At 42.3% G+C, this 27,865-nt stretch overlaps 3 protein-coding genes across 7 annotated transcripts in view; 2 read left to right on the top strand and 1 right to left on the bottom strand.

Moving 5' to 3' along the window:
• NPAS2 (neuronal PAS domain protein 2) overlaps window positions 1-4,680 on the top strand; it is a 98,223-nt gene extending 93,543 nt beyond the window's left edge. For 3 of the 4 annotated variants that reach the window (XM_081908877.1, XM_081908876.1, XM_081908874.1), the window contains 3 exons: window positions 16-108; window positions 525-717; window positions 3,444-4,680. In XM_081908877.1, the coding sequence (XP_081765003.1) occupies window positions 16-108; window positions 525-717; window positions 3,444-3,620 (463 nt within the window). In that variant the 3' untranslated portion in view covers window positions 3,621-4,680. Of the gene's footprint in view, window positions 1-15; window positions 109-524; window positions 752-3,443 lie in introns of all 4 variants that reach the window. The other variant, XM_081908875.1, reaches the window with a different exon arrangement.
• Window positions 4,681-9,849: 5,169 nt separating this feature from the next.
• On the top strand, window positions 9,850-13,453 carry RPL31 (ribosomal protein L31). Its single transcript, XM_081908892.1, has 4 exons — window positions 9,850-10,004; window positions 11,895-12,020; window positions 12,927-13,039; window positions 13,385-13,453. Exons 1-4 carry the CDS (start codon window positions 9,898-9,900, stop codon window positions 13,414-13,416), a joined length of 378 nt encoding a protein of 125 aa, XP_081765018.1. The 5' UTR covers window positions 9,850-9,897; the 3' UTR covers window positions 13,417-13,453.
• Window positions 13,454-13,705: 252 nt separating this feature from the next.
• Window positions 13,706-27,865, bottom strand: part of TBC1D8 (TBC1 domain family member 8) — a 46,601-nt gene continuing 32,441 nt past the window's right edge. For both annotated transcript variants that reach the window (XM_081908872.1, XM_081908873.1), the window contains exons 8-20: window positions 27,336-27,506; window positions 25,125-25,275; window positions 23,949-24,163; window positions 23,001-23,118; window positions 22,011-22,296; window positions 21,481-21,610; window positions 21,184-21,282; window positions 20,410-20,478; window positions 19,435-19,678; window positions 17,312-17,377; window positions 16,872-16,961; window positions 16,375-16,475; window positions 13,706-14,605 (exon numbers count right to left, since the gene is read on the bottom strand). In XM_081908872.1, the coding sequence (XP_081764998.1) occupies window positions 14,156-14,605; window positions 16,375-16,475; window positions 16,872-16,961; window positions 17,312-17,377; window positions 19,435-19,678; window positions 20,410-20,478; window positions 21,184-21,282; window positions 21,481-21,610; window positions 22,011-22,296; window positions 23,001-23,118; window positions 23,949-24,163; window positions 25,125-25,275; window positions 27,336-27,506 (2,190 nt within the window). In that variant the 3' untranslated portion in view covers window positions 13,706-14,155. The remainder of the gene's footprint in view (window positions 14,606-16,374; window positions 16,476-16,871; window positions 16,962-17,311; window positions 17,378-19,434; window positions 19,679-20,409; window positions 20,479-21,183; window positions 21,283-21,480; window positions 21,611-22,010; window positions 22,297-23,000; window positions 23,119-23,948; window positions 24,164-25,124; window positions 25,276-27,335; window positions 27,507-27,865) is intronic.

The raw sequence follows: 27,865 nt of genomic DNA, 5'->3' as shown, positions 1-27,865 counted from the left end.
TTTCCTGTTTCCTAGACTGTTACTCAGTCAGCCTATTCAGCCAATGATGCCTGGTTCCTGCCATGCGAGGCAGACAACAGATGTTGATGTGACTGGACACGAAGCTAAGTATGTAGCATGTTACTGGGGGCATGGGTAGGAAGGAAAGGTTTGAAACTGAGAAAAACCACTTAGATGGAGGTGGTAGAACAGCAACTCGTCCAGGGGTAGTACTTGGGTTAAGCAGTCTATGTCAGAGAGGGAATTAAGGGTGGCTGCATATTTTGAAAATCCAGATGTTGTCCTGCCATATCTTATCTGCCCCACTGCCAAGCTCCCACAATTGCACGGTTTTTCAGATCCCAGTTATCCCAGTACATTGTTTCTCTTGTGCATCATGCAGTATTCGGCATATCTGCATAATCCGAGTTAGCAGCAGCACCTGCTATTTGTCCCAACCATTGTCCATAATACATTGCAGTATGACACCAGTGTTTTAGTCGCAAATTCTTGGCTGAAAAACTTAGGACTGTTTCTTTGAATAGATACTTTCAAAGCCTACAAGCGTTCCAAAGTTTGGAAGAGCAAACCTCTGGAAGCAGTGCAGCTATAGTGCTGATGGGACAAGCAGTGTTGCCCCCTGGGTTCTCTGCAGCACAGCCATCTCAGCCTTCATCTTTGCAACCTATGCATCAGCACCACCACCACCAGCAGCAGCAGCAGCAAGGCTACCTTCAGGTGGGCTGCAACAGAACTGACAGTACCTAAATGGGTAAGCCGCCCTGAAAGTATTTTTTTCAGCTGCAGGGGCGGCATACAGGGTTTTTTTGGTTTTTAAAAAATATTTTCAATTAAATTGTGTAGTTATTCATAAAGTGATAAAGACCCTCGCATTATTTTAAGAATGGCAGAAGAAATATGACATGGTTGTTTATAAACCTTTTTTTTATTAGGAATGTTAAAAAATAATAATACAAGAACTCACAATGAAAATGCAGGAAGTACATAAACAACAAAAATATTTCTTCAGTTGTTATCTATATCAGATGTCCAACTGATTTATTAATGTTCTCAAGCGACAGCTAGCACTTCTAGACGTACATTTTTGGGGGTGTAGTGCAGTTCTAGTATCATATGAACGGAGTCCACAGTGTCAACCGTTTTGTTTTCTTTATTTCTTTAAATACACTCTGTAAATTAGTCCATAGTTGTCTATGTTGCAGTCTAATGTTAGGTCTCATATTCCCAAATAAAGTAACCATAGGCAGGAATAGGAATACAGGAACCTAGCTGCCTATTGGTCCATCTAGCTCAGTATATTCTGCGACTCTCCAAGATTTCAGATGGCAGGGATCATCTGCACACAAAGCAGATGCTAGACCACTGAACCTTGACAAATGGAGTCTCATAACCAATAATCCCTATACAAAACTCTTAGTGACTCCCAACTCAGGCCCAAATACACTGGAGTGTCTTGGCATATTACCAAGGATGTCATAAAATCCTTCCTGAATATTCTATGCATTCTGTTTTCTTATCAACATAAGTCCAAAGCTCAGCTGACTCTATATAATTTTATGTGCCTTTTATAATTCTATATAATTCTATATAAAAGTCTATATAATTCTATGTGCCTTTTAAATATGATGGAGGAACTCAGACTCCCAGTCATTAATAGCCTCTGCTCTGGATGCAATTTCGAGTTGACTGTGCTCCTGATTTCGAATATCACTGAGGAAGTTAGGTTTCAGGAGATTGTGGCTTCTGTGTATTGGAAACATCTGCTCACATTTTATGCACGTCAATATGTGATCTGGAGCAGACACATTTGATTATACTGGAAACTTTGCATTGGGACACCAGGTTCTAAATCTAACTCCAGCACAATGTGAGTGTCTGGTGTATTTCCTTTTGTTTTATGGATCCTGCTAATTTCCTTGTTCCTTTTGTTTTTTCCTTTTGCAACACAAAAGCTCCCTGAATAATTATTGTATTGTCATTGACTGCTTTTGGCTTTATAGCCAGTAACTTCCCTTTTAAAAAACAAACAGCCATCATTCCTCCCACTAAAATGGTAAACATGAAGTGTGGCAATAAAATAAAATGGAGTCCCATAGGGGGAAAAGGCGGGGTATAAATGAATAAACAAATAATTGCACAAGCCCAAATATACCCACTATAGGAATACAAAACATGCCCACAACAGAAGGTTGTTGACAGTAAGAGGCCATTAGCCAAAGGCAGTTTGTATAACAAATCTGAATACTACAGTCCTAAATTTCTTTACTATAAATTAAGTTAAGCCCCATTGAATATTTCTGAATAAACATACCTAGGATTGTGCTGCAAGTATTTTCAAATGTGCCCATGACAAACATGATTGTGATGAAACCATTGAAAGAGAAAGTGGAATTAATGAGCATTGCCAATGGAGGACAGAAAAGGAAGCCCAATTATTGAACGAAATGAGTAGGGAAAATCCACTTGCATTTTGTGATTGACTAAATTTCTGTCAACTAGAGCTTATCAAAAAGTTCTCGTTCACATAAATCAAGGGCCACCAACCTTTTCATACCAGTGGTTGTTGTTGTTTAGTCGTTTAGTCGTGTCCGACTCTACGTGACCCCATGGACCAGAGCACGCCAGGCACTCCTGTCTTCCACTGCCTCCCTGGCACACAATGACTGCTATGGGAGTGCAGTATAACACAACATGGCAGCCATGGAGGCATGGCATGGCGCAAAACTAGAGAGAGTACAGTCATTGCTGTTTCCCATCCTCCTTCCACAGACTACCTTTTATTTGCTACAGGAAGTCACCTATGTTCTCCTGGTCCTGATTGCGGAGATCACACAATACTGATGTTCCACAAACACAGGAGTGCTGCTGCTCATGACAACAGGGAGCATTCTGCAGTACCAGGGGGAAAAATATACAAAAGGGCCATCACATTCACTCTTTCTCACACAGACACACACACACCACTTGACCATTGCCATTTCCCAATAATTGTTTTTTTCTAACAATATAAAATCCAAAAAATATACAAGGGCCGCCAATCCTTGGCATAAATGGTGCCAAGCTTCATTCATTGACTTAGCTAAGCACATTTTAAGTGTTCTGCAAACTATTGATCCTAGTCCAACAGCAACACTTCCATAGCAAAGTTTTTCCATATAAGCAGAGGGCACTTCTCAGTAGTGGCGCCCACCCTGTGGAATGCTCTCCCATCGGATGTTAAGGAGATAAGTAATTATGAAACATTTAGGAAACATCTGAAGGCAGCCCTATAAAGGGAAGAATTTCAAGGTATAATGTTTTACTGTGTTTTTATATATCCTGGAAGCTGCCCAGAGTGGCAGATGGGTGGGGTACAAATAAATTATTATTATTAATTAACAGAACTACTGTTTTTGATCTGCTAAACCATTATTTGACGGCATCCAATTTTGTTTCACATATAGGTAGAGACTGCAGGCCCTTTGCACAGTGAGCAGGCAGATTCTTTGCTCATGCCTTCCTACCCTCAACAGGAAGAAAGCGTAGAGTACCATCATATGCAGTCACAGCAACAAGAACCTGCTGCCAGGAGGACTGCCGGTTTGCCTGAATCCTCCAACATGCAACAACATCTGCAGTAGAATCTGCTGTAACAATCAGTACACATTTAGCTTTATTGAATGGTGGGTGGCTAGGCAGGAGGGAAGCCAGCATTTGCATATGTGTTCATTTCAGAGTTTTGTGATGTAAAGAGATTACCAAGCACAGACCTTGGTGGATAGTGCAATAGGAAAGGAACGGGAATTATTTTGCAGATGTTTGCACTATTTTGTGACTACATTATGTATATTAATGCTAATACATACCATCATGTGCAAACTGGTATGTGTTGGTAGACGATTCTTCTGACTATTTTGACCAGAAAGTATTCTGGCTGTTCCAAAAAAAGAAAAAGAGTTACTTGGCCTTCACTATTTTGATCTTTTGAATATGAAAAGCACTGGTTCAGAGAAAATCTATTGAGAGAGTGAGAGATTATTTTTATTAATATTATTATTATTTTGCACAACTGCACAAAAGGCATAACCTAGCACTTTCGGTGAATAAAAGTTTGTTCTGGTGGCCAGATAAGCACTTCCAGTGAGAGAGAGAACATGTTGTCCTTTATTTAAATAAAAAACACCCTGCAGTTTATAGACCTTGGACTCATAACCTGAAAGTATTAAACTTGTTACCTCTCCCTCTTGCTATTTCTAATGTTTCAAAGAAATTACACTGGACATTTTCCTATTTACTTAGTGAACTACAATTGTAAACAGTGAACCGAAGCACAATCATGCAGCTATTATTCCAATGTACTAGTCATGCTCTTTAAACACTTTGAAGAGAATCTTTTCTACTAACTGAACAGCCCCCTCACAAGTGTTCATAGAACAAACACCTGAAGAATATGCACTGTGTTACAGCCCATTAAGTGGAAAAATGCTGCAACTATATTACATATCTTTCATTACTATGTTTAGGTTTGACTTTTCCTCCAAAGCGTTGCACTTTTGTATGCTTTATGTTGATGTTTCTAAAAAAAGATTTTATGTAATTATTCAATAAGTAGCGTAAAAAAAGTTGTTGTAAACAAAACAAAACCCCAACCTTGACCTATTTCTATATAAAATAAAATTATATGGGATTATGTGAACATTATTTTGTTTATGAAAGACGAGCTGATTTCACAAGCGAAAAGCTTTTCCCCCTCCATGCTTTTTTGTGAGTTAAGAGTTTGTAAAAAACAAACTGAAATATAGAACTATAGCTTCAGGCTTTTAGCTTGAACATATGGGTGCCTGCAGAGAGCTGTTAATACAGCACCCTTTGCACCAGGCTTATATGAAACAAATGACTAGCCTGATGTGGGCTTTTTGCTAACCCTTCATTTTCATTTTTCATTGTTTGTTTACAGTCTGTTGACATGTTGATATTTGATGGGTAGGGTCTGTTGCAGTGCTTATTTATGCAACAATTTATGAAATATTGAGCATGTAGTATGGTATTTGGTGGATAGAAGTATCTTGTTACTATGGAGAACTTACTGCAGCATACATACCACTATGGGATGTGGCTGGCGCTGTGGTCTAAACCACTGCTGATCGGAAGGTCAGCTGTTCAAATCCGCTTGATGGGGGTGAGCTCCTGTTGCTCTGTCAACCTAGTAGTTTGAAAGCACATCAGTGCAAGTAGGTAAATAGGTATTGCTGTGGCAGGAAGGTAAACAGCATTTCCGGGCACTCTGGCTTCAGTCATGGTGTTCAATTGCGCCAGAAGCGGTTTAAGTCATGCTGGCCGGTGGACAAAAGCCAGCTCCCTAGTCCTGAAGCGAGAGGAGCGCCTTTGACTGGACTTTTAACCATCCAGGGGTCCTTTACCTGTTTACTTTTACTTACATAACACTTTTGTCCATAGCCTCTTTCCATGCAGTGAGAATTTTACTACACCTGTGGCTACTGCGAATGGTACATGAGGCTGTATGCAATGCATTCTGCAGTAAAACACTATTTTGTAAAAATTTAGTTATATTTAGTTACTTTTACTTGTGTATGCTTTGTTGGGGCTGGCGGAGCAATCAGTTTTGCCGCTTAGTACAGTGGTACCTTGGGTTACATACCCTTCAGGTTACATACGCTTCAGGTTACAGACTCCGCTAACTCAGAAATAGTACCTCGGGTTAAGAACTTTGCTTCAGGATGAGAACAGAAATCGCGTGGCGGCGGTGCAGCAGCTGCAGCAGCGGGAGGCCCCATTAGCTAAAGTAGTGCTTCAGGTTAAGAACAGTTTCAGATTAAGAATGGACCTCCGGAACGAATTAAGTACATAACCAGAGGTACCACTGTATAGGTAATTTTGAATTGCATTGCCTGATCACAGCCCTTCCAGCTAGGTTGTAACAAACTCACCGGCCCCAACACAATGCACAATAAAGGTTTTGCGCAACAATTGATCCCAGTGTAGAGTTTGTGCATGCCATTTCAAACCACCATAGGTTGATAGGGTCTGGAGGAGCATCACAATTTGGATGTGCATATCTGTTTCTATCAGTCCCTTGAGAAAAATATGACTGCAAGCACACACCTGGGAGGGAAGAATTGTATTCCTGCTTTAAACAATCCTCTAGTAATAACAAGCAATTGTCCCTAGCAAAGGATGAAGAGTTGATGTCTACACCTTTAATCTAGAATTTGGCTCCCTCTCAAACAAGCTTTTTATAGGGCTGAAAAGCAGTTATCACACACTGGAACTTTGATAACAAAGTCTCAAAACATCTAAAAGTCAAACAAATGTATTGAGGTCAGAGCCAATTTCTGATGTAAGATTGTTGTGCTTGCTTCCAGAGATCCTGGCTGCATCTCCAAACATGCTTAATAAGAGTAAAGATTCCCAAGTTGTGTGTTAGGTTAGAGAGAGGGGGCATAAGTGTACCTTTAAAAAGTATTCCTCTTGGGTTCTACTACTGTCTACTGAGATGGCTAATTACCGGTACCTGTGGTCTTCCAAATCTTGCTGGACTACAACTCCCACAATTCCTGGCTATTGACAATGCTGACTGAAGCGGATGCAAATTGTGAGTCCATCAACATTTGGAGGACTACAGGTTTAGCCACCCGTGGTTTACTTAGAAGCATACACGCAGTCATAATTCGAAGGGAACAAAGTAAGCCCAGGCTACAGCTGACAAGCATGTGGGGGAGTCCCAGATGCATAACTGTTCTGAAATCAGGGTCCCATTTTTCAGTCCTGACTTCAGTAAATAGGAGATTGGCAATATACTGGGCTGCCAATCCAGTTGCAAGGAAGCTGCTTGACCACTGTTACAGGAGTCGGAAAAGAAAGTGGACTGGGAGATGGGATACTGGTGTGGAGACAGGGGATAAGCAGGTGTTTCCATCCTCTGCCATTACTAGAATCAGTGTGCCTATGATTTTAAGAAGGACAGGGGATTCAGGACAGACCAAACTTGGTTCTTCACATGGCACAACCGCTAGGGCAGCTTTTAAAGGTTATATCACGATGATTCCTCCAGTGTATGCCTCTGAATATCTGTGACTGGGCTTTATAAAAACAGGAGTGGGGGCCTGTTCCGCTCATATCTTGGCATGGGATTCCCATAGGTACCTGACTGCACCACAAAAATGCACACACACCAAAATATTGGACCGCAGTGTGGGAATAACGGCAGCCGACTGCAATTGCATACACTGCAAAGTTGGTGTGAGCCGCTCTCTGCCCTAGTTTGCAATTTGGGGGTGTTCATAATAACCACGGTAATCAAGCAAAACAAAAAAAAAACCGCCGTGATTTTTAAAATCACATTTATCACAGGCAGTAGAGATCCTTTATGATGTTGCATCACCGCCGCCACCAAACTATTAAGACTCCATTAAGCAGCTGCCACCTCTAAGGAAAAGGTGCGCGGGCGGGGAGGGGGAACAATTTTTTAAAGCGTTACTAGCTCCTCCTCCTCCTCCAACGTGCCCGCCATAGAGACGGCCCAACCTCCTGCCGCTATCCCCTCTGGGAGCGCCGTTTAGCAACTGGTGGTTCCTGACCCGGAAGCGCTCCTCGTATTTCCATTCGCCGTCTCTATGGCAGTTCCGGGTTCCTTGGTTTCCTCCCATAAGCCCCCGCGCCGTCCTTTCTGGTCTGGTCCTGAGCGGGGTAAGTAGCTGCGCTGGGAGCGGTTCTTATTATCCGAAGCCATCCGCTTCTGTGGGCCTCGCAATGGCGAGAGCCCGGGTTGGGTGGCTGACTGGGGCGATGAGGAGTATCGGGGGAAGGGTATTTCTGGGCCTGGCCTTGAAGTCTCGCCTGGCGGGATTGAAATTCCTTCCCTCCCCCCGCCGACGCCGCCGTGGCTCCAGCCTGGCCTAGGCCTGATATTACCTGAAAAGGCAGTGAGGACTAAAGCCATAGGACTTGGAGGGAAGTCAGGTTTTCCAGGAGGACTGTTTTTTGAGCACGCGTGTCGTAGAGGACATGGGGATGTGTGTTTGCAGCCTCAAAAGCCAACTGAAACAAAACCCGGCAATTCCATTCATATTAGTGAAAATTGGGGGCAGGAGTTTTCGTCTTTAGTGTTAATTAACATTTTGTGTGAGGAAGCAATAGTTTGGTACCGTTTGCACGTTGTGCGTATGGCGCTGAATCATGTTTCAGTGCTGTATTCTTACAACTTGCAGTACTATATTCTTATAAAGGGGGGGGGGGTCTTCAACAGAATATTAGTTTGTATCTTCTGGCAGAGTTTGAGCCGGGCCTCCCTTCACGAAACTCAAGGTGTAAGGAGCTCAAACCGGGCTTTCTACTCCAAGACTGCTGTGTGGCAGAAGATAACTTTAAAGTTGCTGCTGTGCTATAAATTCTCTGTGTGTGTGTGTATACACACACAACCACACCATTTTTATGTCCCCCCCCCAAAAAAAAGTGCTACAGCTGCAACAGCTCTTCCACTCTGGTTCTCTTTGTGGTCTTAACATAAACCACCTGCTTGGCCACTATGAGAGCAGCATGTTGCTCTATATGGGCCTTTGACCTGATCCAGCAGAGCACATCTTGGCGTTCTAGCTGACACTCAGCGTTCTTGAATTACTGGTTGTGTTTTTCTCTCACTGGCTATGTGTTTTTTTGGGGGTAGGAGGGTTCTCCCTTTGTCCCTAAATCACACCATTGCAACTCTAATCTTGTTGGCACTTTCCTGCTATTAGCGGAACTAGAGCATATAGAGGAGAGCAAAGGCAGGGAGTAGATAGCACAAAGGAAGAATCTTTCCATTCACAATGCTGAAGTTGCAAGCGTACTTTAAGATTGTGGCACAAGTTTGAAAGTATATCTGCCTTTTCTTTTTCTGTCTTTTTTTAAATGTCCACATTAGATGCTCAGATCCTGATTGCAGATTTTCCACAGGCATCTGATCAGAACAGGATATTGTACTAAATGGGCTATTGGCATGATCTGACAGGGCTGTTCTCCTGTTAAAAAACATTTTTGAGATTCAGCAGTCAGCTGCTTGTTGTGTAGTAAAGTAATTTTAGCAACTGTGGACTCTCAACAAGACAAATAAGACACTGGCATTAATAAACTGGAATAAACTGGAAGCTTTAGGGGATTTGTGCAGTGGCGGTGAAGACTGTGAGCCTTTTATGAACAAGTTGGTGGCCTAAGGTAAGCCACTATTTCTGAATCCTCCCACAGTTGAAATATGATAATATTCACCTAGCTCACAAAGTTTATGTTAACATTAATGGGGTAGTCTGTGTGAAGTGCTTTGACATGCTACAAGCATTGCGTATAAATAGTAGGTATTAGAGCTGGTTTCACTTCTGTGAAGGTACTTGTTACCTGTACAGGTACTGTGTTCTTGCACATGAATGGTCAGAGACAAGAGTCATGGATGAGAGGGACTCCTTTATATGATTAGGATCACAGGGCGGTTAACAATATAGAAACATAAAAATACATAACAGTAACAATTGAAAACAATAATTCCCCAACAGTTTTAAAGGCCATGGAGTGTTCAGTTAGCCAGAGGCCTGGAAGAATAATAATGTATTTGCCTGGTGTCTAAATATTAATATCATGTCAGAGAACACAAGGAGAGACTGCAACCAGGCTTTTCAAAGTCTTTTTAGAATTTTAGTCAACAACTAAAATGGTGGCTTTACATACTGGATGGCCTAAAATCTAGGTGATCTATTCCAGAAGGAGGAAATGCTGAACTCAGAGCCTCTGCATTTGGCAGATGTCTGTTTCTGTCATTTTTGCTCTTATCGTTGCTTTGTGGAGCTACTATTTAGGAAACAATGATGATGATAGATAGTATGTCATATTGTGCTGTGTAAAGCAAGGCTTTTTGTGTTTTGACATGTGCAGATGGCTCCTGCAAAGAAAGGTGGTGAAAAGAAGAAAGGACGATCAGCCATCAATGAGGTGGTTACTCGGGAATATACTATAAACATTCACAAACGGATCCATGGCGTGTAAGTGGCAGTCCTTATTTTTTGAAAATGTGTTACACTGTTATTCAGTGCAGAAATTGGTCCAAGTGACTGTATCATCAAACATTGGAGTTAAAAGCTTTATCTTGTTAGCAGTACCATACTGATTGTTCCCATGTAAAGAATCAGTTGTACTACAGAATATCTGACATTCTGTTGTAAGCCAAAAGGGTGACGGGTGATCCTTAAGGCCCTTTTATATTCACGTGCAAGGAAAATGCAGCTGTACCAGATTTTAAGTTAACCAAAAGTATACTGATTGGAGTTAGAAATAGTTACCTAATATTATAGTTTACAGGAATTGTATTCACGGGTTTTAAAGAAAGCATTTGATTGTGAAAATAAGTATGAATACTTATTTGCTGAAAAACTGCAAACCCTACACACACACACACACACACACACACACACACACACACACACACACTGGTACCTCGAGTTACAAACACCTCAGGTTACAAACTCCACTAATCTGGACGAGTTACCTCGAGTTGAGAACTTTCCCCTTGGATGAGAACGAAAATCATGTGCCGACTGCGCAGCGGCAGCAAGAGGCCCCATTAGCGAGAGCACGCCTCTAGTTAAGAACAGTTTCAGGTTAAGAACGGACCTCCGGAATGAATTAAGTTTGTAACTAGAGGTACTTGTGTTTGGGCCTCCCTTCAGTGTTCCAAGATGTGTGATTGTTTGGGGACGGACAGACAAGTAAAAAGCCTGATAGAAAACACCTACAGCTTGAGCTAATAAGTAAATGCTTATAATGAGGTGTTGCAAATGCTTGGCTAAATGACATAAATATGTTGACACTTCTATTGTAGTTAAACTCACTGGTATCCTGGCTTTGGGTTTAGGATGCAAGGTCACTGTTAAATTCAAGAGACATTGGGTAACTTGTGTAATGTTGGCACTATGATTGAGGGGGGAAATAGTCTCTTGGGTGTACTGTTGATGTACAATGGAACAGGTTTAGCGTTCTTCCTGTTTATAATGGGAGGTATTTGGAGTTCATGCTCTAGTCAAAAATCTGAACAGGAAAAAACAGTAGCTTAATTTCTGTACATCCATGACTTGTGAAGCTGATTGAATATTTCTGTGCTTTCATCTCATCTCTGGCTGAGCTGGCTTAGTTTGTGTTTGAAGTATAGTTAATGGAGTGTGGAAGAGCAAAATTTTTGCAAAAGTCAGTCTTTTCTGAAAAATCTTCCCAACAGCAGGCCTAGAATAAGCTGGGTATTAGAAGGCAAATAAGGAGACCCTAAAATTTATGATTCATCAGAAACTCAAATTTTGCCTTTGTAAGCCCAATTATCATTGCTGAGCCTCCTCAAATTACTTCTAGGCCTTTTCAGAAAATGTAACAAATAGCCTAGCTTTCTCCACCAGCCCATCTTAGTAACTAGTGGTTTTATGCAGGTTTTATACACTGTAGGTGCAGATGAGGAACTTTCTTCACAAGGGACCCTGTTCCCTTCTAGGAGCTGCTTGCTGATAGTGGTGAGACCAAAGTCAGAAGTGGGCAGAGCAAGAGATGCAACTTGCCTTTGAAGGGCAGGGAACATTTCAGCCACACAAACCCCAGGCTGTTGTATATGTGCACACATCCACCCTACTCCTCTCACAGGGTTAGGACTCATTCTAGTCAGGCGAAAGCACTTGAGGAGCAAGAAAGATAGGGGAGTATGGCTTGAGGAGAGTCCCGAGTCCATAGAGAGGCATGGATGGCCACAATTGGCCCCTGTTCCTGAGGCTCCTCATCCCTAGGATATGCGATTCAGATGCTGAAGTCTAGGCACAAACAGGAGTTTCTGAGGTTTAGGAGCAGTGTTTGTTTGTTTTTTCATTTCACCTACTGGATATTTTCTGTATTCTCAGGGGCTTCAAGAAGCGGGCTCCTCGTGCTCTCAAGGAGATCCGTAAATTTGCAATGAAGGAGATGGGGACTCCTGATGTACGCATTGACACCCGCTTGAACAAGGCTGTCTGGGCAAAAGGAGTAAGGTATCGTGCCAAACTTTTTTTTAGTACAGAGGGACACTCTAGTGTTACTGCACTACTACACATGTGCTTAGGATATGGGGTTAAGACATTACACTGTATATTGGTGCAATATTTCAAAAATGTACCATTGCCAGTCATCTTAGTAGCAGTTCAGATATATCTAGGCACTGTTGCTATTTCTATTTTTATTTAATATCCACTTTGGCATTGAGACATGTGACAAGTTACTGGAGGGATTGGCAGAGGATTGGAGCTGCATTTCTATGCTTAGTACAGAAGAGAGAATTATTACCCTTCTCTGTCATGCCAGCCCTCACTCAACTGCATGGGGTTTCTATCCATCTATTGGTACCAGGCCAAAGCTTAAATAAAAGGCTGGTATCATAGTACTATAATTAATTGGAATAATGTTGCTTTGTTACCTAGGATTAGGATTCTCAAATCCCTTGAAGAAACAGCTAGTATTTGAACTGTGGCTCTAAGTATGTTCTCTGGGCTGAGCATTCTGTATTTTCCTCGAGAATTGCTTCACACTGGAGCAATCTTCACTCTTAAATGGATTGTGGAACTAATGCTGCTTTTAGAATACACCGCTTCTGGGCTAACAGGGTATGTGACAAGAGTGGGTCTGATCCAGGGGTAGCCACAGTGGTACCTTCCAGATGCTACTGCACTCCAACTAGCATAAGTTAGCATAAATCATCATGTTAACTTATAAAAATAAAAAATGGCTTTTCTTGCCCTTGGACATGAAGAACAGCCTTGAAGGGGAAATTATTAAATGTTAGGATTGCAGAACTGGAAATAGGTGGAGTGGAACTTCAGTAAATGTTGGTGTTGAAATAAGCAAAAAAACCACTCCCATGCTTTTATTGTATCACAATCATACTTTCACCCTTTTTATAGGAATGTTCCTTACCGTATCCGTGTGCGTTTATCCAGAAAACGCAATGAAGATGAGGATTCACCTAATAAACTGTATACACTGGTCACATATGTGCCAGTTACCACTTTCAAAAGTAAGTGCCCCCCCCCCCATTGTAGAATAACAAGGTGGGTTGCTGCCCCGGACTGTATTTCTCACAATGTCAGAGATACTTTGTAAAGTTGTCTGTGTGGCTGGTTGCCATTTGTTGTCCCTACCCTGATGAATGGTATCTATCTGCAGAACAGGGAGGGGAGGCAATTTGTAGCATTTCCTCTCTCAAAATCTCCAGAGAGTGAGGGAGCTCTGGACTTTTGGGAACCTGCAGGAAGGGAAATTGCCTTCTTTCCCCATTCCACACTATAATCTAAAATTAATGCATGCTGAATATGGATTGTGTATTCAACTTTAACTAATGCAACTTCCTCCTTCTTTACAGGCCTACAGACTGTTAATGTGGATGAAAACTAATCTTTCATTACAATAAAAATGTTATGACATTACTTTACTCAAGTCTTTTTTAAATGAGGCGATTCAGGTTGCTTTGGCTCCCAAACTGGCTGGCTAAATATTTCTTCACAAAGCTCCCTAGAATGTGAAATTAAATCTTTGGGCTTCTGTTGACTGCAACTCCTGTTGGCCTCAGCCAGCACAGATATTCCTTGGATGGTCCAGGGGCAACATCACTTTTAAGACAGCAATATGGAAGAGTGAGTAACTGCAGATTCATTTTGAAGGTGAAGGTGCTATTTGAAAACCAAAAGTTACAAAGGCATTTTTATTGAAATGTGCACACACAGAGAGACATGAAAAGCACAGTCCATGTACACTGAACATTCAGCAAGACATACAAATCTTGATGTCTTGATTTGTATATATTAATATATTAATGGTTTCAATTACCAGCATTGAAACAAGTATTCGGTATTAGTGCAAAAAAGGCAACTATACATAAAACCTGTAGTCGGTAGCCAGACGGCACTTTCAAACCAGGAGTTTAGCTTTTTGTCTTTGAAATATTAACACATCTGCAGCAGTATTCATAGGGAAGATGGCCTTTTCTTCCTAAATTACATTCAAGAAAACAAATGTCAAAACCGCATTAAATGTGTTTTGGTTTTAAAGCTCTTCAACTGAAAATGTATCAAAATAGTCCAAAAAACTTAATGTTGCAAGATGCGCTTTGGTGTAACATGAACTGGGAGATTTGCTATGGTACACTTAAAGGTTCGGTCTCACCTCGTGATGATTGGCTGGTGCCATTTGTTTTGAAGGTATATTGAGCTACCCTTGCATTCTCCAGTTTTAATTTCAGGTCTAAGGATTTTTCAAAGAAGTTGACGAGTGACTGTTCAGTTAATAGTGAAGCCAAGATATGTTCAAATGAAACAATCCAATCCCCATCAGTTATTGGTAAAGATTCTGCATTCTTTGGGGTCTTCACAGTGTCAGTAAAAACCACATCTTGATCAGAGGTAGATGCCTCAGTCTGGAAGTCCTCAGTAAAGTCATCTGAGCCTGAACTGCTGCTTCTCTGACCCACTTCTCCAATCTGGAGTAACAAAGTAGTCACTGTGGCAATGGCTTGATACAACTCGTTCTCCTCTGGGTCTTCATGAAACATGCTGTACAAGGTCTTGCAGAATTGGATGAACTCTCGCTGAAAAACATGACATGCATTTTGTTGTTGTTGCCTGCAGCCTTAAAAATGGAAAGACTAATAGATAATTCCTTTCCCTTGCAGGCAGGCAACATGCACATTTATAATCCTCAAAGCAATTACACAAACTTTTGCTTATATGGTTCACGAACAGGCAGTTTAACTGTGCCTAGCAGTTTGTTGGGAACCAAGGTGGACCACGTACTAGAATGTCACTTCCTCAGAAATCCCTGTTTAATGTTTCTGGGAGTAACTGTTGAAACAGGCACACAGTAGTAACTCCCAGAGTAAACTCAATTGCTGATGCTATGCAGAGTGTTCGAAGATACATGGCAAACACAATGACTGGCACTTTTCAGGAATTCTCACAAGTCTACCTAAGACAGGTGGCAACCATTTTGTGTGGGGTTCCGTTCCTGGCGTGCCCTGCTCCCATTCTGCCCTATTCTAGGTCCAAAAGGACCTGCGTATCAATTGGACATACCTAAAATAGTAAGGCAACAGAAGTTATTTAATTTATCCACCGCCCCAAAAAGATACTTCATTAGCCCACTTCATATGTTAAAGTGAAGGAGGGCTATACATCTGGGGGGCCCTGACATTGAGTACCTCCCCAAATTGAACATGGGACAGTGGAAGAAGGGAAGCCTAGATGCGTAAGGTTTCTGTGGAATCAAATTGGATTGCACTAGGACCAGAGTGTGCAAGCCTCCAAGGAAAGGCTTCTCTTCAGACATCCATTCTCTCTTTATGTTGGATCAGGGAGTGGCCTGCATTACTGCAAGTGGTTCCAGTTTTGATATGGTGACATCTACCGTATTTCTCGCTCTATAGGACGCACCTTGTTTTAGAGAGGGGGGAGAACAAGAAAAAAAAAATTCTCCCCCTCTCTCCCCAGCGCCCCTTCAGCGAAGCGGCAGGAGGCACTGTGCAGAAAGGGGGAGGATTCCCCCCCCCCTTGTTTTCCCCCTCTAAAACAAGCCCTTCAAGGTGCATTCAGCTGCCTTCAGGCGGCTACCTTGGAAGCCTGGAGAGCAAGAGGGATCGGTGCGCACCCGCTCTCACTCTCCAGGCTTCAGGTTCCTTTCGACCTGCTCTTTGGGGCTTGTGGGGGGAAGCTTGTGGGGCTGTGTTCCCTGAGCTTGTGGGGCTGACAGTGAGGGGAAGCGCTGCTTTCCCCCACCACCAGCCCCAAAGAGTAGGTCGAGCAGCAGTGGAAAGGCGCGCAGCCTTCCCATTGCTCCGTGAGCTTCTCGGGGCTGCCGGGGAAGCCCAGGGCTATGGCTTCTTTAGCCCCGCGACCCTCTCCCGGCTCTTTAAGGAGTGCACGGCTCCTGTGGGCTTTTCTATGAGGAGGGATAAGGGACTGACTGGCCGCGTCAGTCCCTTGTCCCTCCTGGGGAAAAGCCCGCAAGAGCCACACGGAGCTTGTGTGCGGCTTTTGGGGGCTTTTCCTGCCTGCTTCCCCCAGCATTCGTTCCATAGGACGCACACACATTTCCCCTTCATTTTTGGAGGGGAAAAAGTGTGTCCTATAGAGCGAAAAATAAAGTAGTTTTAACTGTCTCCACACACTGCCAGATGTTTGTCAACAGGTTTCCCATCCCTGAATATACATTTTGTCCAAATAAGCCAACTTCCCTTGAGCGTTGAGCATTTTCATGAGTATAATGATAGGCGACCAAATGCAGAAGTAGCTTAGGCAGACCAATAGATGCTTATATTGTCAAAACTCTGAGAATGCATCTTAACATCTCATCGTGTCTTACCTGGCACATTTTTGGTAGCTCTTTTTCAGCCTTGGCATCTTTTTCTTTGGCTAAGTCCTTCAGCATCTGCTTCAATTGTTTCTGATAATCTATGGTGTCACCTGGAGAGCAGGATATAAATGACATTACAATTCATTTCAACAAAGGAGGAAGGAAAATGTAAATAAAATGAATTTAGGGAGCTCTGGTGAATCGGACCAAAGTCTAGTCTAACATCCTGTTTCCTACAGTGGCCAGCCAGATGCCTGTTGTGAAGCTCAAATACAGGACGTGAGGGAAATAGATTCTCCAGGAACAAGCTCAGTGGCTCACTGCCTCTGAACCTGCAGATATCATGTGTAGGATATAGGCATCCGTCACTGGCAGTTTGCTTTTGTTTTAAGCCCTTTTATAAACCATCCAAGGTGGTGGTCATTGACACAGGCAATGAATTTCATATGCTAAGTTGGGGCAGGGTAGGGGGAAGCAGATACCCATTTGCAAACCAGATCACTTACCATTTGATTTTCCAATTACTAGCGGCCTTGAAGTTGACAACAAAGGATTCTTCAGTGGTGATTGGCTGTCCCTGTCTTTTTCTGTGAGGGCTACAAAAAAGACCATTGATGATCACAGAATGTTTATTTTGGGCGTAACAGTTCCTTGTGGGTTCCTACATTTTCCCTTGTTTTCACTTGTGGCCCCTAGGGCTGAGGGAGAGGCTCAAAAGCCTCACTTCGTACATTTTGGACCCACCATGAACAGCCTGTTACAGGAAGAATGTTACTGGTTCATATAAAGGGAGGGCAAGTGGTGCTGCAGGAAGAAACTGCAGGATATGAAAGCTGAGTCACTACGTATACAACTGCACTTTAAACACACTGGCTTTCCATAATTTAACAAAAATAGGATGATGCAAGCAGTACGAAAAGGGAGGGGGATCCTGTAAGATTCTTACCAGGAGGAATGTGCAGCTTGTACAACAGTTTTATCTTTTCATTCATTTCTCCATTGTACATAATATCTGTGTGAGGAAGAAAGTATCAGAGGCTTGACCTTCACACTTGAAGTACGAAGGAATAAAACTCTTTATGTGAAAAACCATCATAGTATCTGCAGACAATTTGGTTTAGAACCTAATCTACACGCTTGACACTTGTGTAAATATCAAAAGTCATATAACTCAGTGTTTCCCAACCGGTGTTCCGCGGCACACTAGTGTGCCGCGGAACGTTGCCTTGTGTTCTGTGGGAGGGAGGCGGGCGAGTCGGGCGGCGAGAGGCGGGGTGGCGGTGGCGAGCACACGCGGGGCGGCGAGGGAGCTCCCTCCCACATCCCATCGCCGCTCGCTTCGGCCGGCCTACTGGAGGAAGGCGCGAAAACCTCGCGCATGCGCAGGCCTTCCGCCTGCGACAGCCCAGTAGGCCGGCCGAAGCGAGCGGCGATGGGATGTGGGAGGGAGCTCGCTCGCCGCCCCGCGTGTGCTCGCCGCCCGACTCGCCCGCCTCCCTCCCACGGCACACCAGCCTACCTCCGTGGGAGGGAGGCGGGCGAGTCGGGCGGCGAGAGGCGGGGCGGCGACGGCGAGGAGAGGTCGCCCAGCGCGGGGCTCTCGCCGTCTGCCTGCCTGGCTGCCTGCGAGCTCGGCGGGCAGCGCTTCCGCCCGCAGCGCCCGCCTCGCGGCTCTCATTCCCTGCCCCTGCCAAAGCTCACCCAGCCAAGCCGCGCTCTCCTTCCTGCCTCGCTTTGCTGCCTCCTCCCCCCCCACCCCCAAAGCTTGGAGGTTCCCCGGCAGGAAGGAGGGAACTTAATCCTCTCCAAGGGCTGCGGAAAACAGACATGCAAATGGGGGCTTGCCAGCTCTTCAAGCGCCGGCTTTCTTCGGGAATTACCGCCCGCCGAGCCCGGTAACGCTGACAGGCCGAGCCGCTTGGCAGCGCAGCCGGCAGAGTGTGGGAAAGGGCGGCCGCCACGCGCCGGGCAAGGCGAGACTCGACGGGGAGGACACCGGCAGCAGCGCCCCCCCCCCGAAACCCGCTCCGGGCAGGTAATTCACAGAGAGTGGACAGAAGGAAGCCTTAAAGGGCTTCAGCCTCCCAGAGTGGCGGGGAATAATAATAATAATGATAATAATAAAATTGACAGGGGGTTTTTTTCTAGGTGAGGGGGTGGGGACTGTAATAACAAAAAAATCAGCTCTATATCAACCGCTGTTTTGCAATGAGGAATTGCAAATAAGGAAGATCAAAAGGAGAATGTTTTTTGGGGGGGGACTCTCTTCCTCTTCCTCTTCCTCCTCCTCCTCTCGTTCTTGCTCCTCTTCCTGGCAAAAGGGCTGCTGAGACCCCTTCTCTCTTGGGTGCCGGTGGGTGCTGTGACGTTGACGCTGCTGTGGCAAGTGCCTTTACTTAGCAGAGTGCATTCCCCTTTACACAGGAGGGGAGGGGAAAAAAATTGAAACTTACACTTTCGTGCATCCCTCCCGGCGCGACGCTGCGCGCTGACGTCACGGGGCTGTAATGGTGGTGTGCCTCGAGATTTTTTTCATCAAACAAGTGTGCCTTTGCCCAAAAAAGGTTGGGAAACACTGATATAACTGAACTGTGGGCTAGAAGGCACTTGATTAAGAATGCCTATTGTCCCCAGTTTGCATCTCAAAAGCCTCCCAAGAGTTTCAGATAGAAATAAGGCCTCGTGCTGAAAAACAAAACACTTGCAGATTTTAAAGACCAATCTAAGCCACCTGTAAGGGAAGCTACTGCCTATCCTTTGGCCAGGCTAAGATTTTAAGGGTTCCACAAGCACTAAGGGATTCAAAAAGAGGACTGTTAAATTAATGTAAGTCTTGTGGAAAAGCATATTTGAAGCTTCCACTGTTTCTTTGTACACAACAGCATAAAATCTCAGGACCCATTGCAAGGGTGTCACAAAAAGTTTTGTGACCTGGAAGAATCCTAAAAAGAGACAAATTACCAGGAACATGCACACCACATGATATTTGGTCATCCTGACTGGTGTACTTCTGCACACCCTCTTCTGATAAATTCCCAATGGCAGTTGCATCTTTAGAGATGTATTTACCTAAGCAGCCAGCAAAAGCTTTGAATTCAATGAGATGGTCCAAGTTTTCATCCAAAAGCCGGAATGTCCTTTCTGCTAGAACCTCAGTATGTTCACCACATGTCCAGGGTGAAACAAGTTTATACAGGTTAGTGAACTGCCGAGAGTCAATTCTGTATTGCTCTGCATAAGGTCTGCTTGGATTGTGGCGCTGAATTACAACTGCACTATTCCATTCCCAGTAGCAGCTTATTAGATGTTCTTTCTAAGGAGAATTTTTTAAAAAGAATGAAACATTAGAGGGGGAAAGACCCAGATACAATTACAAAATCTAGACGTAAAACAATGAATCTGCAGGCGCTCCTGAATTTGGCTCTTGCCTTTGCACAGTAACTACATTCCAGTATGTTTTCTACATGCACCCCTTGCAATCCAGCCAAGTAGGAGGCATTTTCACCACCCTAGAGCACATTCCATCCACACAAAAGCAGCTATGAAGGGGGCAGAGCAGGCTATGGCCTGCTGAAAGTCGCTAAAGCTGGGCAGAGGAGGGCTGCATATGGCACTCTGGGCCTGTGTTCTCCATCCAACTTACCCTATACCTTAAAAAAAAAGACATTGACAGGGAAAAGGAGCAGTTTAGAACAGGAGCAGGGAATCTGACCCACCAGTTGCTGTTGAACTATCATCCCTGACAATTGACCATGGGGGTTTGGGGTCCAACAACATCTGAAAGCATGCAGGTTCTACACACACACACACACACACACACACACACACACACACACACACACTTTTTACATCCTTGAAAAAGCTACCAAGGATAAAAAGGAAATAGCAAAACTAATAGTAAGCAAGACAGGATTGTCTGGTTGATTTCTAAGATATCTGTCCATAAGCTTAGATACAGACCTATAGATAGACCTGAGTATGGCTAACACAGGATATAACCTTTCTTTTCTGGGATTACATGCATTTTTTCAGTGTTCTGCATACCTTAAACAAGCCATACAGTTCTTCCAAGTCTTCTGGAGCGATGGAGACATCCGGGATGACAACTCTAAGCTTAAGAGAAAACAGGAGTGAGCCTAGTGGCAACCTGGCATAGCTGCTGGCAATATCACTTCTCACAGCAACTTAGTATAGTTAAAATCTGGAATGATTAGGTATTCTACCTTTCTTGTGTGTTACCTTCTTGTCTTGTTTTAGAATCATAATCCTGACACCTGTTTTATCAAGTCATCTCCTGTCTATACATCTCTTGCCCACCCAATACTAAGTATCGACAACTTTCTCCTACATGGCAGAAAAACAGGGAATGAGAGATACGTAATCTATTGCTGTCCTCCAGTGCCAAGATCCCTAGCCCTTTCAGTTTACAGCAAGGTGTCTGCCACTTGCTGGATTAATTTGCCCACAACCAGAGCTACCAAGTTCACCTGCCAAGATTTTGTCCCCTTGCCCTATTTGTGAGGCAGAGAAGCACTTTCCCATTTGGACAAGAAACAGAAATAACAAATCTCAAGTGGCTTAACTCCTCTCCTTCTGCAGCTTTAAAGCAGAGACATTTCATATGGATTGTGTCATTCACAATACTGAAGAGCTCTGTATTTTTTGGTGTCACATTTTGCTCCTTTTAAAAATCAAAATAATCGTTATGTAGATTTTCATATGTTTCAATCTATGAGCACTGTAGAAAACCCTGCTTATGGCATGTGCCTAGCACAATTTTAAAATAAATGAAACATTCTAACTTTTGAGCATTCTCACCACGTTCTGTTTAGTGGTTTCTTCATGGCTTTGCAGAACACGGATCCTGTGTTTGTAGCGCATATGCTCAATCTGCTCCACAGAATGGTCTCCAAATTTCTGAAATACAAGAATCGATTTTTGCTTCAGCCTGCATCTCAGTGTACATTTTAAAATATATAATATAGTATGTTTAAATCAGAACATGTACCATATTCACCATAGTTGTGCTATCTGTATTTTGACTCAACATAAAACTAATATTTAAACACTTAGTGAGTTTCCAACCAGAACTTCCAACTACCATTTCACTGTTACCTCATAAGAATCCCGAATTAGGTCTGCTATTTCTGTTGTAGGACAGGGCTCTATATCATCACTGAAAAAGGCATGCTGGTTGCCAATCAGGGGCAAAGGGCTTTCCTCATTCTTAACATGATCTAAGAACCTGAAATAAAGAAAAAAACATTTAAATCCACTTTTTGTTAATGCACTCTGTTACACTCAGTGTAAAGCAGTCCTAGATTTCACTTCTCATTTTTTAAATAAGCACCTTATTCAACCAGATCAGGCTTGTTATCTGCCTAGAAGCTGTTCCCAGGTGATCATACCCCTTTATGAAGCCAATAACTGCAATTTTTTTTTTTGCTTTAGGGAAGAAATTAAAAGTAGCAACGACTTATCAAGTTTCTGGAATATGTGGTTCTTTTCTTTGAAAATAGCTACTAAAAAGCATGTTCGGAACAAGTTTCTCTCTATCATTTTATTACTGTTAAATAAACAATTTATTTTTTTAGAAGCAGCATTGTTAGCGTTGCAGCACTGATACATAGTAGTCAGAACAATACCTGCTCAGAATCATCAAGGCATGTCCATCATCTTTGCTGTTGCACAGTTCTACAGCATTGGCTTCAAGGATAGCCAAGCCAAACTGGAAAATGGCTTTGATCCCATCAAAGAAGAAACAGTCGACAACATTAACAGCACTTTCTAGGGGCATGATACTGAGAAAGAGAGTGAGGAACCACGACAGGGAAACAGAAGCCAGTGTGGAAAGGTCTTTCATATGTTCAGCCAGTTCTGGCAGCCGCTCCTTGATTAGCTCTTCGAATATAGACTGATCTACCTGAGCACCTGGAAATCACAGCAGATAACGTTAGCCAAGGTTGAAATAAATAATTCCTTTAGCTTTATAATTTAATACAATTATTTTATGGATTCAAGCCTCATTCCTCCTCTTAAGAGATCACAATACTGAGTTATAGAATGGTTTCAAAGCTTTTTAAAAGGGGAGGTGGGGAAAGCATGTGCATGTGCTCCCTTTGGGGAGCATCTATGAAATAATAATATGGCAGAACTTAACACTTCAATATAAAAAGTGCAATAAAACGTAAGTACTACCTAAAATGACTGTCAAAAGAAAGTGGCAACAGGGGATTGATGCAATAAAAACAGAGCACAGTATTTTCCTCCGCTACACATACAATACGCAACCTAATCTCAACTATGAAAAATAAGCCATGGAGCCGTTTTTATAGTGCCCAGTATAAAGAATCCAATGCCCATATAAAAACTTCAAGAGAAGAAAGGGTTTAATATAGAACAGAGTTTATGTCACCAAATTCAGTTAATAGAAAATCTACAGGAGGGGTTGGGAACCTGTCCAGTTTTTGTTGCTGGACAAAAACTCCAATTATCCCTGAGCACTGGCTATGGGGACTGGAGTCCAACAACATCTAGAGAACCAACGTTTCCCAAGCCCTGATATACAGTGTGTTGACTGTTTTATTTCCCTGGGAATCAGTAAAGAGAGTAAGAAGCGAACAGGAGACTCTCACCTATCACCCTGTGATTAAAGTAATCTGGAAGCATCCTCTCGCACACAGCGACGAGCAACCAAAATGCTTCTTCCTCTTTGGCATATAGCAACAAAACAGAGGCTAAGATATTCATGGACTGTTAGAAAGTCAAAGAAGACAATTTTAGTTGCCGCGACACCTTTTAAAAACATGTAATGAGAGCTTAAAAAAAATAAAATCATTAGAACTGAGGTTAAATAACCCACGTAAAGGTTATGTACAGACATTTCCCCATCAAATTTGAAACCATACTGGACCCTGGTTAGCTTTGAAAAGGTGCTAGCAGTTTTATTGCTGCACCACTAGGAGCACAAAACTTATTGATATAGCTTTCAACCTACATAGCGAGGGACTTCTGTTAATTTAGTGTTTGTACAACAATGTAGGAGTAATGAAATAGACAACAAAAGCTTGCTCCAGAATTGAGTTCTCACTCTTTCACTATAAGCTTCTGAAAGTGACAAAAATATGGTGTGGGTCTCCTCAACTGTAACCCAAGATAAAATGTCTCCTCAAGGCGAGGGGTCTTAGAGTTCAGCAACAACACAGCTGCTTTCTAGCATCTCCATTTAACTGATCTCAGGATACAGAGCTGAGAAAAACCTTTGCTCAAAGCCACCTACAAACAGAAAGAACTCACAGAAGCTGAGAGGCATTTCACAGGTAGTCTCCCTAATGGCCACATTGCTAATGAAGAGAAGAAATAAATGAAGCACAGCACAGTGGATCCATCTTAACTTGCACAGAGAGTAAGCTGTCCAATTACAATTCACATGGAAAGTGACACTGGGGAAATGGTGAGACAGAAGCTGTCGCCTTTTCTACTGACCACCCCCCTGCCTTAGTGCATCTCCCTTAACACGCTGAAGCCTGTGATTTTCAAAGGAGTTCATCTGCAGATTGGTGGCGTAACGGATCTTTCTTTACCTGGCAGTACCCAATTTTGGGGTTTCTGTGTGCGTAAGCTGTCAAAACTCTCCTCAATGCAGCTATGCCCGTTTCACTCTGGAAGGCAGGGTGCTCAGGTAACGAGCGATGCAAGTCACGTTCTATTTCCTCTGTTGCTATGCAACACATGCCCATGGACACCTCCACTAAGTTTTCATAGTAACCAGGGTGGGTATACAAATCTGTTGCAGCATCTGAAGAAGAGGAAAAGCATGAACTGAAAATTAGTTATGAATCCAAATATAATCTTAAAACTATGTTATTTGTCAAAGGAACAACTATGTGAAACTAGATACTGAATATCAAACATATTCCTAAATCAAAATTACTCAGGCACACACAACTACATTTTTGTAATATGAAACACTGTGCAGAAGAAGGAATGTGAGTTTGAAAATACTTCAATAACCTAACTTGCTATATATGGTAAAACTTGCTAATTTACATAAATATGGGGCCAGCAGTATAAGATTCTCTGTCTTAAAGGGTTTAATCGTGCAAATGTTGCATATCTGAATCACAAACACTGTATCAGAGATTGTTATCTTATTCCAACAGTCCTGCTTTTAGCTTGTAGGAAAGGAAATGGCAGAGGAAGTCTTAAGCTTCTCATTTCAGTTTTTTGTGCCAAGTATAACATCTCAGCAATGTCTACTGATATAAAGGCTATTATTTTGGTATAAAGACCTTTATTACCTACCATTTGTATGAAACAAATGGGTATAATTTAATTACCTATAGTCCTAAGTAGCTAGCAGCGAAACATTTCTCTCTCTATGGGCTGTACCCAAATCACCTGGTTCTTTTCCATTACTAGAAAATTAAATGGGGCCATAAATCTAGCCCATTTCCCTTTCTCACTTGCTTCTTTCCATGGTGAAATACAGTGGTACCTCAGGTTAAGTACTTAATTCGTTCCGGAGGTCCGTACTTAATCTGAAACTGTTCTTAACCTGAAGCACCACTTTAGCTAATGGGGCCTCCTGCTGCTGCCGTGCCGCCAGAGCACAATTTCTGTTCTCATCCTGAAGCAAAGTTCTTAACCTGAAGCACTATTTCTGAGTTAGCGGAGTCTGTAACCTGAAGCGTATGTAACCTGAGGTACCACTGTACCTGGTCAGGTTTCTTGGAAAAGTCACACCACAGAATTCTCACCTGAGAAAAAGAGCCACAGTTTGCCTCGTAAAGATTCTGGAATTCCCATAGCAACCAGTTTCCTGATTTTTTCTGTTCGGAACATACAGACAGTTCTGCCATACTCATCAAAGTGATCATTCCACAGGCTCTCTTTGATTTGCTCCCGAGACTGAAAGCCAAGAGAGGAATGTTAAATCCATCATATTTATACAAGCCATGATGCAATGGAATAGCCTCTCGTTCAGAGAAAGCTATTTGTTTGTAGTGATGGACATTGCAACAAAAAATACACTACAGAATGCTATTACAGTCCTGTATATTGGTCAATATTTATGCCGCTCCAAAGCAGCAGGAAGACAGCTGCAAATATGAATATTATCTGGAAAGCCTGTATGCGAGCCATTATCCAGTTATGCAACAGGGAAAGCAGAAAATTAGGAAATGTCTAATTTCCTTTAATACTTATATCCTGCTTTTTCCTTCTAGCAAGAAGTCTAGAACAGCTGGCAAAAAGTGCTAAATCATCAATTTTAAATATCAAAATTACAATCAATGTAGGAAAATCCTAGAATTGTAGAGTTGGAAGGGATCACAAGGGTCATCTAGTCCGACCCCCTGCAATGTGGGAATCTTTTGCCCACAATGGGGCTTGAACTTATGTCCCTGAGATTAAGAGTCTCATGCTCTACTGACAGCCATCATTCTGAACAATAAAAAACAGTTCAGTACAATAGCACAGGGAAAGTGAATATGCAGATGCTCATGAAGTCCAACCACAACTGGAGGGCCACAAGTTCTCCATCCCAGCCATACCAGATTCACAATGGCAAACTAACATATTATTATTATCATCAATAGCCAGGCAGGGGGCCTTCTCTGTATTGGTGCCTGCCCTGTGGAACACCCTCCCATCAGATGTCAAGGAAATAAGCAACTATCTTTCTTTTAAAAGACATCTGAAGGCAGCCCTGTTTAGGGAAGTTTTTAATGTTTCATTAGAGTGGCTCATGTTCCCCAGAGTGGCTGGGGAAATCATTATTATTATTATTATTATTATTATTATTATTATTATTATTATTATTCCGCCCTTCATCACCACCCTTTCAGGGCAGTTCACAGGATACAAATACAAGGTAAAGCTGCTTTACTAAAGCACAAGTAAAACAAAAAACAATAACCACCCCTCCCACAAACACATTTAAAAGGCTGCAGAATATTACAAATACAAAGTACAAGTTAACATATAACACTTAAGAACAATTTATATAAAACACAGCAGTAACATATCAATATTTAACTAACTAAACATCTCATGTAATCCAATAATAATTGTACAATTGTAGATATTGTTTTATTGCTTTTTAAGCTCACTGAGTCATTTGCATTATCTCTTATTTTTATCTTATTATACACCACTTTAGCAGCTTTCGACTGTGAAACAGTTTCTATGCAATCACAAACCATCTTATACAATTACGATGAAATGCACCAAAAGAAAAGTCAGAGCATCACACAGTCTCTTGGGACTATTTCCTACACTACATTTTTAAGGCGCTATAATGAGAAGCTTTTGTAACAACTCATTATCATATTCTCAACATAAGCTGCATCTGTTTTGAGGAGGTATTAAATCATTCCTATGGAACAACTTGCAAAACCGTTTCTACAACTCTGATTTCAAAATGAAGAAATGGTCCTTGCTCAGATACAGACGGTATTTGCTTGAGCCTATAGCATTTTTCCTATGTACTATAGGAAGTAGATACTACATATGCTACAAACAAAGGAATGGGCTAAGGAGAATAGATTGAAGAAGGAAAGGAAAGAAGTCATTAATGTAAACAAAGGAAGGAAGGCCTCAGTCCTATAGTTCAGACAGATGTTTCTCTTTGAAGAATTTCAGAATGCCACCTCCCAAATAATAATTAAAATGAAAGGTTCATCATCATTAACAACAACAATTAGATTTCTATACCGCCCTTCATCCGAGGATCACAATATGAACCCACAAAAATATAACATAGTAGCAAACAGAAGCAATAACCCACCCACCCCATTTAAAAGGCCATAGATTGTTTAATTAGCCAAAGGCTTGGGGGGGGGGGAGAGGAACGTTTTTGCCTTGTACCTAAATATATGTAATATTAATAGCATGTCAGATAATGCAAGGAGAGACTGTGAACAAGCTATTCAAATGTCCCCAATAACTAAAATGGTGGTTTTACATACCATCCTAAAATCCAGACCATCTATTCCAGAAGGATGAAATGCTGAACTCAGGGCCTCTGCATTCAGCAGGTGTCTACTGCTGCTGTCATTTTCATTCCCGTTATTGCTTTGTGAAGCTACTATCCCCAAGTTCCCAAGTTCATAATCGGCATGTGTTGAATGAGAATTTTGCTGCACAAGCAAAGGGGGGGAAACAAAGAGAATCCGTTTGAAAGCTTTATTGTGTAGATCCAATAACAACAACTAAACATCTACTAAACTTGTTTATCAACTGACTTTATTTTCTCTGCTTTGGAATAAGAAGCACCTGAAGCCAGCTGAAAGCACATTAATAAAAGATCCCATGAACTGCCTCTAATCCATACACAAAATCCATAGCAAGTAAAAGGAATTTAATCCTCTAGTAAACGCAAGCCTGTCATACCATCTCTATGCTCACTACACTTTTTTGCTCTTCTACACTATTTGGCAAATTAGATGTGAAACTAATTATGTAGATGATGAAAATATAAACTAAGGAGTGTTACAGC

The sequence above is a fragment of the Podarcis melisellensis genome (assembly GCF_964234715.1).
Source record: "Podarcis melisellensis genome assembly, chromosome: 4".
Classification (NCBI taxonomy): Eukaryota; Metazoa; Chordata; class Lepidosauria; order Squamata; family Lacertidae; genus Podarcis; species Podarcis melisellensis.
This window is presented reverse-complemented; position numbering and strand designations above follow the sequence as displayed.

Bases quoted from the DNA above. Each gene is read 5' to 3' on its own strand.
- RPL31 (XM_081908892.1), top strand. From the start codon at position 9,898: ATGGCTCCTGCAAAGAAAGGTGGTGAAAAGAAGAAAGGACGATCAGCC. The intron at 10,005-11,894 runs GTAAGTGGCAGT...CTGTATTCTCAG, and splicing joins CACAAACGGATCCATGGCGT to GGGCTTCAAGAAGCGGGCTC. The intron at 12,021-12,926 runs GTATCGTGCCAA...CCCTTTTTATAG, and splicing joins GTCTGGGCAAAAGGAGTAAG to GAATGTTCCTTACCGTATCC.